General features: G+C 56.8%; 1 protein-coding gene across 1 annotated transcript in view; it reads right to left on the minus strand.

The window, feature by feature from the left end:
• The window catches only part of ADAM33 (ADAM metallopeptidase domain 33), a 33,093-nt gene extending 18,061 nt beyond the window's left edge, over positions 1-15,032 (minus strand). Inside the window, exons 1-5 of the mRNA XM_065633426.1 lie at positions 14,657-15,032; positions 12,066-12,148; positions 4,323-4,399; positions 716-791; positions 166-242 (exon numbers count right to left, since the gene is read on the minus strand). Coding sequence (XP_065489498.1) covers positions 166-242; positions 716-791; positions 4,323-4,399; positions 12,066-12,148; positions 14,657-14,783 — 440 coding nt within the window. The 5' untranslated portion in view covers positions 14,784-15,032. The remainder of the gene's footprint in view (positions 1-165; positions 243-715; positions 792-4,322; positions 4,400-12,065; positions 12,149-14,656) is intronic.
• Positions 15,033-15,900: the final 868 nt, after the last annotated feature.

Genomic DNA, 15,900 nt, shown 5'->3' on the forward strand with positions numbered 1-15,900 from the left:
TCCCCATTGGGGAGCAATGGAAAATCAGCCCCACGCAGCACCCAGAGCTGGGCTTGCAGGACCATCGCGGCTGCTCTGGGGGGTCCCTGCAGAGAAGAAGGGGGCAGCCGGATCCACCTCCCCTTCACCACCCCACAAGCCCCCTCACCCCACATCTCTCCGTACCGTATTCCTGAGCAGGTGCTGAGGACAACCCAGGAGCCACCGTAGCCCTGGACGTGCCCATGGTAGTAACAGTGGTCCTGGGAGAGAGGCGATGGAGATCTCCATTAGAAACCACCTCAGAGGGCTGGGCAGCAACAAACCCCACATGCTCATCCCAAAAAAACCCATTTTGCATTTCTCAGCCGTTACTCTGCAGCAAGGAACAGGAGGGGTGGAGCAGAGAGGCTGCCGGCTCCGGCGGTTCAGCCCAGGACACAGACAGCCCCACGCCGAGCTCGGTGCTTTGGAAGGGTGACAAATCACCGGTGGAGGGACGTCGGGGAGAGCGAGAGCTGCTGGAGCCCGGCGCTGCCTGTGTTTGTCTCCCGAGGTGCTGTATCGCGGCCAAGAGATACAGGAGCCACGTGCTGCTGCATTCCTGCCACGACAGGCGCCGGGGATGCCGCCAGCCAAAGCACCGCGCCTCGTCCCGCCGGGGATGTGGCTTCAGCCCAAATACCAGGGCGCCCCGAAAAACGGAGACAAGCTACGGCAAACCCCCAGCACCCACCGTGTGGTTGGGGGTCATCGTCACAGGCTGCCCATCCGCAGCGTAGTGCGTCTCGCTGTAACCTGGGGCCAGAAGCCTGCGGAGAGAAGAGGGGAGAGGGGTGAGGACACTTGAGCTGTTCTGGGTGTCGCAGCACAGGGACAGCGCTGGGGAGGCCAAACCTCAAAGCCTGGGGACAGTTTTGGGCCCCTCATGCCAAGAAAGGCCTTGACGTGCTGGAGCGAGTTGAGAGAAGGGAACGGAGCTGGTGAGGGGCTGGAGCACAAGGGTGATGGGAGCGGCTGAGGGAGCTGGGGGTTCAGCTGGAGAACAGGAGCTGAGGGGAGACCTTCTGATCTCTGACCTGCCTGAAAGGAGCTTGGAGCCAGGGGGGGTCGGGCTCTGCTCCCCAGGAACAAGCACCAGGACCAGAGGAAACGGCCTCAAGTTGCGCCAGGGGAGGTTGAGGTTGGATCTGGGGACCAATTTCTTCCCCAAAGGGCTGTGGGGCATTGGAACAGGCTGCCCAGGGCAGTGCTGGAGTCACCATCCCTGGAGGGGTTGGACAGACGGACATGAGGTTCTCAGGACATGGGGCAGTGCCAGGGCTGGGGGAACGGTTGGACTTGAGGATCTTGAGGAGCTTTTCCAACCAAAACGATTCTGTGATTCTAAGGTCCTCCTGGTCTGGGACAGGGCAGCTGCACAGGGGCAGCACCCAGACCCTGCTCTTGTCAGCACTGAGGACAAGGAGCCAGGCAGGGTGACATCATCTCCCTAGGGACCAAACCCTGCCATGGGGCTACCAAAGTCCCTCGGGAGAAACATCTTGCTGGGACAAGAAGGGGTCAACCCCATGCTCGGGGTCCAGTTGGGAACATGGGAAATTTGCAGTCTCCGACACAGCCACCCTGTCTGGCCCTGGGCATGTCACTTTGCCTCACCCACGTCACAGCGAGCGTGATGCTCCCAATCCAAGAACCCAGCATCAGGGCAGGGGGTCCCCAAAAAACAGAGCTGATCATAGGAAAGCTCAGGCTGCTTTTAGCGAAGCCTGCACCTCCCCTCTCCCCCCACCCTGACTTCACCCAATGTGCCTCAGTTTCCCCCCAGCTGCCAACTATCTCCCCCCAAGGCCAGTTCTGGAGCCACTTGTGATGCAGCCCCATCAAATGCCTGGGGCTGTGGGTCCCGGGGAGCAGACGTGGGGGATTTAGACTGAAACAACCCCATGGGTGGTAGGAGAAAAAAGAAGGGGATGGGGGTTTTCCATGCTGCCAAAGGCCGTATGATCCTGCCCAGATGCCAGGGTAATGGGCGCCCCACCACGAGCTCCCAGACACGTGGGGACAGCAGGTCCCCCAACGGGCAGTGCGCACGCAGGGGTCTCGGTCACCCAAAAAAGGACAAAGCAGGGCTGGGTTTACCACTGCAGACAGTTTGGTCCTCGATTTGTGGGGTTTGGCCTGGGCCCAGGGGTTTTATTTTGCAGCAGAAAATAAACCAAGCAGTAGGTCCCAGAATAGTCCTCCCGCCTCTTGGTTTCTATTTTGCAACCAGTTCAGCCTCAAAAATGTCGCTGTGGGCACATTCCCGGCTTCCCAGCCCGCTTGTGAGTGGGTGCCTGGCACCAGTAACTCCAGTAGCAGTGGAGAAAGGAGACAGGAGCTCAGTCTGGGTCCTGGAAAAGGGACCCATGGGCAGCCTGGTGAGATGAGCACCTGGCGAGTGTGGGGACAGATGGGTGACAGGATGGGGACAGGAATGGGTCAGCTGAGAACAGCAAAGAAGCAAAAGCCTCCATGCCATGGCTGGGAATGAGGGAACTAAGAATGATACAATCACAGAACAGTTTGGGTTGGAGGGACGTTCCCAGCTCCCCCAGTGCTCCCCCTGCCATGGGCAGGGACATCTGCACCAGCTCAGGTTGCTCAGAGCCCCGTCCAGCCTGGCCTGGGATGTCTCCAGGGATGGTTCAGCCACCACCTCTCTGGCCAACCTGGGCCAGGCTCTCACCACCCAAGAAGGAAGATTGAGTCCGTCTCCCAACCGGGGGCACAGCAGGTCCCAGCATGGCTCAGACCCCCAGGATGTCCTCTCCAGGGCAGGCCAAGGACCAGGAGCCCCAGGGAAGGGAACACAGGGAGATGTGGCTTCTCTTCCTCCACAAGAGAAGACCTTGCTGGAAAACAGGTTGCGCCAGGGGAGGTTGAGGTTGGATCTGGGGAACAATTTTTTCCCCAAAGGGCTGTGGGGCATTGGAACAGGCTGCCCAGGGCAGTGCTGGAGTCACCATCCCTGGAGGGGTTGGACAGACGGACATGAGGTTCTCAGGACATGGGGCAGTGCCAGGGCTGGGGGAACGGTTGGACTCCATGATCTTGAGGAGCTTTTCCAACCAAAATGATTCTGTGACAAGACATGTAAACACCAGCAGGCCTAGCGCACCAGTTAGAAACAAGACTAAGCTTTGCACCTGAGCTTTCAACCCCCACTGCCCACAGTCATAAAACACAACGTGCACAGAACCCCCAGCTCTCCTTCCCACACACCAAAAGCAGCTCTGCGGGTCACTGGGACCTGCTGCCTGTTCAAGGGACACCATGGTGGCTGCTTTTGCACCCCAACAGCAGCAAGAAGAAGGTTCTGCCTGGCAGAAGCCTCCAAAGAGCTGCTGGTAAGAAGCAGAAGTGGTAGGAGAAGCCCGTCCTGCAGAGATCAGCTCCCTGCCCTGCTCCGCCATGGGCACCGGGAGGGACCTGAAGCCAAAAAGGGACAAATGCCACAAGGTCTTGGGGAGAGGGACTCGGAGAGCAGGGCAGGAGATGGAGATGGTTCTTGTTCCTGCTCCAGCCCCAGCACCACAGGATGCCAGGCGGGGTGAGTGTCACTAGGGTCAGATGCTGCTGGCACCTACATCCCAGCCAAACCAAAGGAGAAGCCCAGAAAGGGTCAAGCGAGGCTACACGGCAAGGTCACCCAGGAAAGGTGCCCATAGAATCATAGAATGTCCTGAGCTGGAAGGACCCACCAGGATCATGGAGTCCAACTGCTGTCCCTGCACAGGACACCCCACAGGTCACACCATGTGTCTGAGGACGTTGTCCAGTCTCTGCTTGAACACTGTCAGGTTGGGGCCGGGACACCTCCCTAGGGAGCCTGTTCAGTGTCCAGCACCCTCTGGGTGAAGAGCCTCTTCCTAATATCCAACCTAAACCTCCCCAAGACCAGTCCAGCAGAAGAACAGCTGAGGTTTCCAAATCCCTGCCAGCAGCCAGCGTTGCCCACCAGAAGACACCATAAAGACCTTGCAAGATGAGCCCTACAGTGTGGTGGCAGCCCAAGAGCCCCCGGTCCCGCTGACCTGGCACATCTCCATCCCCGTAACACCCCACACCACCTTCCCCCATGCTGGGTCCTGCACTGTGGAATCAAGCCAAGGCTGGATCTTGCACAACAAGGGTGTGGACAGTGGAAAAAGGAACATTTTAGCCCAAACTGCCAGCAGGAAGCCACAGTGGGCTGTCCCTTCCCTTGCGGGCAGGAGAGCCAGGGCAGGGTGGCCAGGATGCTCCTGCTCCAGGTGGGACCACGCCAGGGACACCCACTGCCCCAACCCGACACTTACTGATTCCTCTCCAGCACCAGGACGAGCTCTCTGCCCTCAGCCATCACAGCCACCTTTGCCCGGGCTGGTGCCGGCACCTGCGGAGGAAGCAAAGGAGGGATGGGGTTAGACATGACATGCCCAGAGAGGTGTCTGTCCATCCTGCTGCCTGCTTGTGTTATTGCAGGACCTACTGCTCTGTTGGCAACACAAAGGGCAGCAGGTGCAATGGATTTTGAGCATCACAGAATAGTTTGGGTTGGAGGGCCCTCCCCAGGTCCCCCAGTGCCCCCCCTGCCACGAGCAGGGACATCTGCACCAGCTCAGGTTGCTCAGAGCCCCGTCCAGCCTGGCCTGGGATGTCTCCAGGGATGGTTCAGCCACCACCTCTCTGGCCAACCTGGGCCAGGCTCTCACCACCCTCATCATCCCTGTTTGGGAAAGCGGGAGCTGCTTTTCCAACTGCAAAAATGCCACAGGAACAGAGACAGCACATGTGCTCCAGGACAGGGACAGGATTGAATGTGGACAAGGGGCCAGGAGGTCCCTGAGCACCCCCAGCCACTCTGCAGGGGACACCCCACACCGACCCACACCATCTCTCACCTCCCAGAAACTCAGTCCCTTGATTCGAGCTGGTAAAGGATCACGGGGCACCCCGTGCTGTCCCCACCAGACACCATCTCCTCTCGCTCTCTGCAACTGCCTGAAAGGAGCTTGGAGCCAGGGGGGGTCGGGCTCTGCTCCCCAGGAACAAGCGCCAGGACCAGAGGAAACGGCCTCAAGTTGCGCCAGGGGAGGTTGAGGTTGGATCTGGGCAACAATTTCTTCCCCAAAGGGCTGTGGGGCATTGGAACAGGCTGCCCAGGGCAGTGCTGGAGTCACCATCCCTGGAGGGGTTGGACAGACAGACATGAGGTTCTCGGGACATGGGGCAGTGCCAGGGGTGTAGAAACAGTTGGACTTGATGATCTTGAGGGTCTTTTCCAACCAAAATGATTCTGTGATTCCATCCCATGGCCGATCCTGAGCCGGATCCTGCACAGGCTGGTCCCGGGGTGGGTCAGCACCTGTGTGCACCCCCACGGGGTACGGAAATAAACACCAACCACCCGGGCACCGGATAACTGCACCATCAAAAATACCATGAGACAGCAAGAGGAAGCGATTGACTCAGCTTCCCCAGGATGCCAGTGGTTTTACTCACTCCCTCACTTTGGAGGGCGTTCAATGGGAACCCTCCGCAGGATCCACACCAGCACAGCCCGTCCGCACGTGACAGGATGGGCTGGAGCCCAAAATCCTGCCCTCCTCCGATGTCCCCACATCCCTTCTGCAGCTCCGGGGATGCTAAAAGCATCACCCTGTCTCTGTTTATGGCCCAGCCGGCGGGGTTGGCTCCGTCTCCCTCTCTTGGTCCCTCCTCATCCCCGACGGATGCCGGGAGCCCAGCAGGTTGGCAGCCCGCGGGATCACCACCTTAGCCATGACCTGGTGGGGTTTTTTCCAGCTCTGGAGGGAAAGGGGAGAGGAAGGAGCCATCCCCGCAAGGCTCTGGATGCTCTGAGCATCACGGGGTTTTGCAGCCGGTCACCAGGAATGCAGCGGGGAGTGGGGTGATGTTGGGTGAGTCACAGCTTGGGCTAAAACACAATCATAGAATCATTTTGATTGGAAAAGACCCTCAAGATCATCGAGTCCAACCAAAACCCACCCCTGGCACTGCCCCATGTCCCTGAGAACCTCATCTCCGTCTGTCCAACCCCTCCAGGGACGGTGACTCCAGCACTGCCCTGGGCAGCCTGTTCCAATGCCCCACAGCCCTTTCCAGGAATAAATTGTTCCTAATATCCAAAATAGAGCCTAAATCCTGCTGTCCCCTCTCATCCTTACAGAGATGGCCAGCGAGGCTTTGCTCCTCGGTCCCACCCCAATGTCCTGGGCACTGGGGACACTGGGGGACCTCCAGCCTCACAGCCCCAGGGCCATCCTCCTGGGGACCATCATATTTCTAAGGGACAGCATCAGGGGACAAAGCATTTTGGGGTGGAGGACAGCTGCTGCACCCAAGAGATGGGTTTGTGCTCCCAGGACGGGTGTTCCTGCAGGTCCACCCCAAAACTGAGCCCCAGGGATGGAGGCACCCGCTCAAGCTGCTCGAAGTGGCCGTGGCAGGGATGTTTCTGACCCCGAGGAGACCCGCGCGTCCGAGCCCTCCTGGTCCCGTTTCCCGCGGGTGGCAGCGTGGGGACGTGGTGACGGAGTCGGGCTGGCGGAGCCGCCCCCTCCCCCACCGCTCCCTCCTCCAGCACCATCTTCCCAGCTCCAAAAAAGGAGAGCAGACACAGTGTTTAAAAAAAAATAAAATAAAAAATAAATAAAATGAAATAACAGCAAAGCAAGCTGAGCCCAGGGCTCTGCCGCTTCCCAGAGAGCCCCTTGGTCACGGTCACGGTCCCGGCGAGGGGCCGATGCGGGGAGGGGGATGCCTCCCCTCCGGCGCTGGTGGGAACGGGCTGTATTTTTAGAACATGATCTTATACAAACATCACTCCCTGGCCAAACATGGGCTGTAGGTTTTTCTTGCCATTTCCCTTCTTTTCCCCCCCCACCATCCCCTTTTTTCAAGCTTGTTTCTCCCCGTCTCTGATCTCCCTGATGCCCTCTCCCCACAGCCCATCTCTTCCTCCTCCTCCTCCTCCCCTCCAAGTCCCTGCGACTCCTTCCCGGTTTTGAATTCCCCAGCAATTACTCCTCGCCTTGACTTAGGGGCCTTTACTGGCAAAATGCTCTTTCCCAGCTGCCGTCTTAAAGGGACACGTGTGTGCACAGACTAATCCCGGCATTTGCTGCTCCCCGTGCACAAACCATTGCATCTCCCAGGCTGGAAAACAAACCGCTGCTAATGGGATCCGTGTCTGACCCCTGCAAGGTGATGCAACGCAAGCTGTCCCCTTCCCCGTGCCTCAGTTTCCCCTTAGAGCACATGGCAAAGGGGCGGGGAGCAGGGGATTGATCCCAGTTTCAGCTGGGATGGGCTGAAACCAGCTCAGCCTCTGGAGAAATAAATAGCAGTGAAAAAGAGAGAGAAGGGTGCGAGCATCACTCGTGCCTGGCAGGAGCCAGATGACCCAACTCTAAGGCCAGGAAAAGTTATTGTGTTAATTAAACGCTGATTATTTTGCCTTGAGCCTAAGTGGCAGGCAGTTGGCTCCCCAGGAGATGCCAGCCAAGATGTTGTGCAGTAGGAAAGAGCAGGGATCAGCATCTTCTTGGGCTTCAGCAGCAGCCCAAACTCCAGCATCATCCTGAGCTCCAGCATCTGCTTGGACTCCAGCATCATTCTGGGCTCTGGTATCATCCCAAACTCCAGCATCTTCTTGGACTCCAGCAGCATCCCAAGGCTCCAGCAGCATCCCAAGGCTCCAGCAGCATCTTGGGCTCCAGCATCATCCCAAACTCCAGCATCATCTTGGGCTCCAGCAGCATCCCAAACTCCAGCATCTTCCAAGGCTCCAGCATCCTCCTGGGCTACAGGACCTTCTTGGGCTCCAGCATCTTCCCAGGCTCCAGCCTCTTCCTCCTCCACCCAAACACCGCCCGCTCCTTTCTCCCGCAGACACCAAAAGGATGCTCCGGTCTCCACCACAGGCTGCAGGAACCACCTTCCCTCAGGCCTGGCTGGATGTGGAGCTGGTGGCCTCTCTCCAGGACATCCCAGCAAAGTCAGTCCCACCAGAGGCTGAGCTGGGAGAGGCAAAGAGCAGCTGGGATGAATCTGCCCTGGCCGGGACCCAGCCCACGAGCAGCCCAGAAGACCCACTGGGCCAAGCTCAACTCCATCTTCCTTTTTCAATCCGCTGATCAGAAAAAACACAGCGATGTTTGCGGAGAAGCTGAGGCCAAGAGGCTTGTGCCGCTCTTCTAGAGGAAAGATGATCTTTGTTTCCCCACAGCTCCCGACCATCCTTCTCACCCAGGGTCCCTCCTCCATCCTTGCTGGAAAGCTCCAGATCATCTTGCCCAGGAGTGGGCTCAGAGAGCACCGAGCTCCTTGGGAAATCACTAGTTAAGCCAAAATCCAAAAGCCATGTTCAAAACACAGCCCGGCCACCTGCTTGGCCAGGTCCCACAAGCCCTGATTTCCTAAGTAAATGCATGCGAGCCTGGATGTGACAAGGAAGACGGGGCTCGGAGTCACCGGGAGATGCTCCGTAGAGGATTCGGTGATGGGTTTTGCAGCTGGAGCATCGTGGTTGAGCCAGGTCCTCCCCAGGCAGCTGGATCCCAGCAGCAGAGCCAGGATTTGAAGAGCACAGCTTGGGGAATGCATCGCCTCATCCTAAGTGGTTGGACTCAATGATCTTGAGGGTCTCTTCCAACCAAAATGATTCTGTGATTGTATGATTCACAATGCACACCGGAATCGGGATCCGAGACCTCAAGCACAAGCCTCCTGCTGGAAAAGCATCCTGGGGGCAGGCAACTCCAGAGGAATCGGGGGAAACCAGGGCGATCCAGACCAGGATTTTGGTTGTTTTGAAGCAAACTTGGCTCAGGGATCACGTCAGGGTTTGCTCTGTCCTGCCACACGTTGCCAAGGGTTTCCTTGCAGGAAACAGATTGCGGGAACGCGTGTCCTCGGCACCTGCAGCCCATCCCAGACCACGGGCGGTTCTTCTCCTCCCTTCCTCCTCAAGAGCAAGGCTGTGACCCCACATGTGTGTGATGCTCCCCAAGGAAGGGTCAGAGATTCACAGGATAATTTGGGTTGAAGGGCCCTCCCCAGCTCCCCCAGTGCCCCCCTGCCATGAGCAGGGACATCTGCACCAGCTCAGGTTGCTCAGAGCCCCGTCCAGCCTGGCCTGGGATGTCTCCAGGGATGGTTCAGCCACCACCTCTCTGGCCAACCTGGGCCAGGCTCTCACCACTCTCAGGGCCAACAATTCCTTCCTTATATCTCATCTAAATCTCTCCTCTTGTAGTTAAAAACCATTGCAGTGAGAAACCACACTCGGGAAAAAGCAATTAAGCAGGGAAAGAAATTAGGCCAGGAACACCACAGGCTGGCTGGGTCCCCAGGGTGGGGACAGGCGACTTCTGTGCCTTGGGGCTGGACATTGGTGGGACACCTGGGCCGTGATGCTGGGGACAACCTCCATTTCCAGTTCCAAAGGGCTGGAAAAGCCCATGGTCAGCTCTGGCAGCCTCGGAGCCGGGGGGACGGAGCGGGAGGAGGAGGAGGATGGTGGCAGCAGCAGCAGGATCCCACCCCAAGGCAGCAGCGACCAGGGAGCTGTTTGCAAGCCGGGTCCCCACGACCTCCTCCCCGGCCCCTCCAAAATCGCTTCCATGTGTGCCGGGAGCCGTTGTGCCCGCGGGGAGTTCAGCCTCAAACAATAGGAGAGAGGAGGGTGTAGAGGGGGGAGGAAAGGTCCAGCTCCCCCCAGCGCCATGCCAGCCCGCACACGATGGGACCGCAGGGCCACCACCGACCTCCTCCTCTTCCCACCGGCCTGACCTCGCTCCTCTGGGATGAGGGACAGGAGACAGGGTGATGTCCCCCGGGACCGTGGTGTGGGCCACCCCACAGCATCCTACCCATGGGGAAGGGATGAAGGAGCCTCGGGTGGTCACCACGCTTGAACCCATCATCATTTCACCCACTGGGATGTTGTCTCCTTGCAGCCTCCCTCCCCAAAAGCCAACCGTGCCCAGACAACCAGAGCAGATTTATTTCCAGGATCTTTGCTGGAGGGCATGAGGAGACAGGACGGGATAAATTTATCCAAAAAAACCCCGCATTCAGCAATACCAGGGCAAACAGGGACAGTTTGGGGCTCTGTCTGCAAAGGGGAGCCGACTCGCCCCCACTCCATCCTTTGGTCGCCACCGTCCTTCCCCAAAACCTTCCCCGCTCCCGACCGTGACCCCCCTTCCTCTCCCCACCTTCCCCCGCTCCCAGGAACAGGAGCCTCCTTGTTTCGGGCTGCCTGGAGCCGGAGGAGGCAAAGCAAATGCCAGGAAACAGGCGAGGACCAGCCCAGCCACCCCGTCCCCGCTGGTGGCCACCCCAGCCCCAGGGTCCCCGGTGACTCCCCAAACCCCCTGCGCTCACCCAGAAGAATTCTGAGCAGGGGGATGTAAGCAGGAGTATAAATAAACCTCCCGCTGCCACGTGTTCCCCGTCTCCAGTGCCCTCCAGCCTAAATTTAGACCAACCCAGGGCTGCTAGGAAGGGAAGGGACCTTTCTGCAGGGTGACCACAGCGTCCCCAGCACCATGGGCTATTTCAGCTACTGGAGGTGCGTGATTCCCAGCAGCTGGAGGATGGGAGCAGCGCTCCCGATTTCCCCAGGAAAAAGCATCATCCAGACCCTCGGAGAAGACACGGAATCACAAAGCTCCTCTCTGCTTCACTGCTGGGAATCGGGGCTGATTCCCTGCTCGGTATCTCTTGCCTGGAACAAGGACACCTCACTTGGAGGCATCTCAGGCAGCTTCACTGAATTGTAGAATCACAGAATGGTTTGGGTTGGAGGGCCCTCCCCAGCTCCCCCAGTGCCCCCCTGCCATGAGCAGGGACATCTGCACCAGCTCAGGTTGCTCAGAGCCCCGTCCAGCCTGGCCTGGGATGTCTCCAGGGATGGTTCAGCCACCACCTCTCTGGCCAACCTGGGCCAGGCTCTCACCACCCTCAGGGCCAACAATTCCTTCCTCATGTCCAGCCTGAATCTCCCCTCTTCTGAGCTCCATCCTCAGCCCGTGCTCCAAGGAGATGCCACCAGAGAAGACAACTTCCCAGCACTTAGTTCTTCTCAGCCCCAAAGCGCGATGGTTTCCTGCAACCATCCATATCAGTGCTTGGTTCGCTGGGAAGCGATTTGATCCACCCTGAAGGAGACCACAGCCCTGGAGACCCTCCCAGCTGTTGGGTACGAGGACCAGCTGCTGCGGCTGATGGGCAGCTGTGGAGCCAGTTGACCCCAGAGCTGGGCAAGGGGCCAAAGCCAGGGGAGGGTCACCACAAGCACCTCCTGAAGTGGATTTGGAGACAGTGGGGGCGGCGAGGAGGGTGCGAGAGGCCAGCAGAGCAGCCCTGGGAAGAGATGTCCTCTCTGCCACGTATCCCAGCTGCTCTGCAGTCTTCCCCAGGACATCGCTCCTAAATTCTGCAGCGTTTTCCCGTTAACAGATACTGTTGTTCTGTCTGTTCCGGCAAAACCATCAGTCTGATGAATTACCTGCATCTCCTCTCTCCAAACTGCCCAGCTCCTTTCTGCTCATCCTGTGGCTCCTGGCCATCCTACCTACTGCCCAACACATAGGACCACACCTAATTCATAGAAAAATAGAACCATTTTGGCTGGAAGAGACCCCCAAGATCATCGAGTCATAAACCCAACACCGTCACTAAAACACGTCTCTAAGAACCCCATCTGTGCATCTGTTAAACCTCTCCAGGGATGGTGACTCCACCACTTGCCTGGACAGACTATTCCAATACCTGACAACCAGGAAGAACAGTTTCCCAACATCCAATCTAAACCATCCCTGGCACAACCTGAGGCCATAAATTAACTCGCTGTTGAACCTTCTCCTTTCCCTGATCATCAGCTAAAGAAGATGATGGGACCTGCAAACTCAATGTCCTCCTCATGGGACCTGCAAACTCAACGTCTCCACCCGAGTCCCACCACGAAGCCCTCCAGGTGAAGGACCCAGCCACGCGGTGCAGGAGAAGGGGACTGTCTCTGCCTTTACCTTTTCATCCAGGCTGACGGCTCGTCTGGTTCGTCCCCCGAGGAGCCAGTGAGGGGTGACACGTTCTCCATGGGACAGTGGACCTGGAAAAGAGAAGAACTGATGAGCACAAAAATGGACTATGCAAGTCCCTGAGAGAAGCAGCTTCTCTGCAGCCACATCAAGGGAGAACGTGGGGGAAGAGACAGAGCTGGGGGCTCTGCCCAACATCCAGGGCCACCCCTGCCACCAACCAGCCAAGGAAAGCCCCACCGAGCATCCCCAGGGTTTCTTTTTTCCCTTTTTTTTTGGCTTTATACTTTTACACCATCGATCGTCATCATTTACAGGATGGGGTGAATGATGCAGTTTGATCTCCCAGAAATCAAACCATCATCTTTCCAGCCAGAACTTGGCTCAAGCCGGAGCAGAGGAGCTCAAATAACCACAGCGCGTTACGGGTTTCTCTGAGCACCCCCAGCTCCCCCGGGCAGAGCAGCACAACCAATTCCTTGGCTCGATTAGACACAGGCAGACTTTCTAAGATTTTTTTTTTCCTAAACAATGCGGCTGTATTTGATTGTGGCAGCGCGAGCAGCCAGTGATGATTTAAGCCTGGACAACAACGGATTAACAAAAAAAAATACAATCTGAAGATGCTGCGGAGAGGGGATGAGCAAAAATGTCGAGGGCTGGACCACTTTGCCAAGCCAAATGTTGTCAGAGAAAGCTCAGATCCAGTAACCTCACCCAGCTAATGATAAAGTTGTTTACTAAGGGAGTGGAATAACAGGGCTTTATAATTTTATATGTTTGTTTTGGTTCCTCGTGCCATGATCTGGGGGGATTTGGCTTGGGGAATGACGAAGTTATTGGAAATAAAAAAGAAAATTAAAAAAAAATAAAGAGTTATGGTTTGGGAGTTGCAGATTAAGTTACCGAGCCCAGCCACGTCTGTCCCACCAGGCCCCGGTCGGCACTATCGCACAGTGGCATTTAATCAGTTTTCATTATATATAGCGTGTAATCAGATTCCAGGAATAACTGCAGATAAGGTGGTGGCACCATCCCAATTTCCTTCTCCTCACCTCCTCCCAAAGCCTCAGCCAGGCCCTCCAGCCCCCCAGCCGTATATGAGCCCTCTTGTCTGGTGGGGAAACTGAGGCACGGCCGCTGCGTGACTTGTATCGACCCACGAAGGGCAGGCAGCTCCGGGCGGGGGGTTGGTTCTGCCTTCCCATTACAGAGAAAAGGAGGAAAAAAATCCCGTTTTTTTCTCCGCTGGCTGCTGCAGAAGGAGGACAGGGAGACGCTCCGTGCTCAGAGCCCGTCTTTCTCCCACGCTGCCTGGGGAGGGGGCGGGATGGGACGCGGGGGGCGGCCGCTCTGCTGGGATTACTGGTTTGGGCTCCGGGCCACGTCGTAAAAACCCCTTGGTTATTATATTAAAGCTTCTCGCTGTTTTGACTTTAGCTTTTGCTGGGAATGGGAGAGACTCAGACCATGAGACAGAGCCTTAAAAATCTAAGTCAAATAAACCCAAATGCAGCGCAGAGGAGGTTTCCCACCCCCTCCTTCTCTTTTTTTTTTTTTTAAATTTTTTTTCCTGGAAAACACACATTCCCAGCCCTTTCTGGGAACGCTGGGTCGGGAACAGCGTTGTTTCGGCGTTTGGGATGTTGGCACCATTGCAGCCCTGTGTTTCGGGGATGCTCAACCCCAAAACTGAGCCCCCCAGCACCCAGATTCCACACGAAGCCTCCGGCTTCCCCCTCTGCTTTTCCTCTCCCATTTAATCCAAACAGAGCTTTCTGGCTCCCACCACCCTCCCCGTTCCTCTCCCATCTGCGCGTCTCTCTCCGAGTCGTCGGAAAAGTTCTTTTCGGCAGCCGCAGGGAAGCCAGCAAAGCTCGAAAGTAAAAGCATAATAACAAAAATGGTGCTTTGCGCGGAGAAGCAGCAGCCCCAAACTTCTCGGGGGGGTTGCGGAAGGAATTAGGGATGAAGAAGAGAAACCAGAGGAGGCTGAACCCAACTGGGCGACCCCTCTTTCTCCTATTTGAAAAGCAATAGGAACCTCTAAGGAAAATAATGTGTTTTCTCAGCAACAGAAAAAGCCAAGTTTCACCCCAAAACATGCAGCAGCAGCAGCAGCGCCGTCTCCCTTCCGAGGTGCCCCCGGCCGGAGCTGGGAGGGTTGTGGGGACCCAGGGGAGGTGTGAGGTGGGAGACAAGGGGGGGTCTGTGGCGGTTGGGGGGTGCAGGGGGGGCGAGGAGCCGAATCCATCCCCTCTCAAGGCGGGGGGGACCGGTCCCAGCCCTCCCATCCCAAGCAGACCATATAGAGTCATAGTGCAGAGTCCAGCCCCCCCCACCCCGGGCAGCGCTGGGACGGGGTTTGTGGGGAGGGCTCACGCAGCAGGGGGATTTGGGGGGTGCCCATCCCCAGCGGTGCGATGGGGCCGACGGGAGGGAGCGCTGCCCTCCCGCCCCGAGCCCTGGGACACCCCCCGGACCCAAATCCATCCCCGCTCTTGCAAACCCCGGGGTACCCGCACCCTCTTCCCCGCGGGGTGAACTTGGGGTTCGCCTCCCCCCCCTTTTTCTCTTACCTCGTGCTCCAGAAGCATCTCCCCGCCCGGGCAGCAGCAACAACATCCCCAGGACGAAGATGCGAGTCCCCCCAAAACCCGCCGAGCGCCGGGGGCCGCAGGGTTTGCGGGGCGCCCCCCCGGCCATGCCGGCCGCTCCCCGGGGCTGTCACCGCCTCTGCTCGCCGGTCCCGGCTCTGCCGTCCCCTCTTATCCTCTCGGGTCCCCTCCCCTCCGCCCGGCTTCCCCCCACCAGCCCCATTCACTCGCCCCGGGGTCGGTCCCGGTCGCCCCCGATCCCCCTCGTTCCCAGGCGCCCGGGCTGGATGCGGGGCCGGGCGGGGGGAGGCTGGAGGGTGGGGGTTATTGTTCGCCTTTATTTATTGCTGTGTTTCTTGGCCCAGCCGGCTCGCTCTAATGAAAACCAGACCGGAGGAGAAGGCGGCTCCCAGGCTCCCCCCGCCGGGACCAGCCGCTGCAGCCGGGCCGGCAGCCGCACCCCCCGAACCGGGGTCCCCCCGAACCGGGGTCCCCCCGAACCGCAGCTTCAGCCCCTTCCCCTGGGACGAGAAGACGGGGCGGGGAGGGAACGAGAGGCTGCGAGCACGAAGGGGAGGAAAGGCAATTAATATTTTTTTAAAAATTAATACAATGAATAAAACTAAAATTAATAAAATTATTAAAATGATTAAAACGAATAAAATTAAAATTTAAAATCAATACATTAATTAATTTTCTTAATAAATAATAATTATTATTACTATTTAATATTAAATATTAATAAAGTAATGTCGCCTAATACATTAATAACATTAATAAATTGCGAAAGTTAATAAACTAATAAAACAAATAAAATAGAAAATAAGTACAGTAAAGATAATCGAACTTATACAATCAATAAAATCAATAAACACAATAAAAACAATAATGTTAATAAAAGCAATTAAATTAAAATTAATTAAAATAACATTAATAAAATAAATATAGTTAATAAGAACAATTAAGACAAAATAAAATCAAACCAATCAAATTAATCAAATTAATAAAAATAAGCCCACCCACCCCAACCAGGCCAAGATGGAACAGAGACGCTTCTGCAACCCTCACCACACTCCACAATTTTTATTATTATTTATTATTATTATTATTATTTATTATTAGCAGTGCTGGAGTCACCATCCCTGGAGGGGTTGGGCAGACGGAGATGAGGTTCTCAGGGACATGGGGCAGTGCCAGGGCTGGGGGAACAGTTGGACTCGATGATC

The sequence above is a fragment of the Caloenas nicobarica genome, chromosome 4 (genome assembly GCF_036013445.1).
Source record: "Caloenas nicobarica isolate bCalNic1 chromosome 4, bCalNic1.hap1, whole genome shotgun sequence".
NCBI lineage: Eukaryota > Metazoa > Chordata > Aves > Columbiformes > Columbidae > Caloenas > Caloenas nicobarica.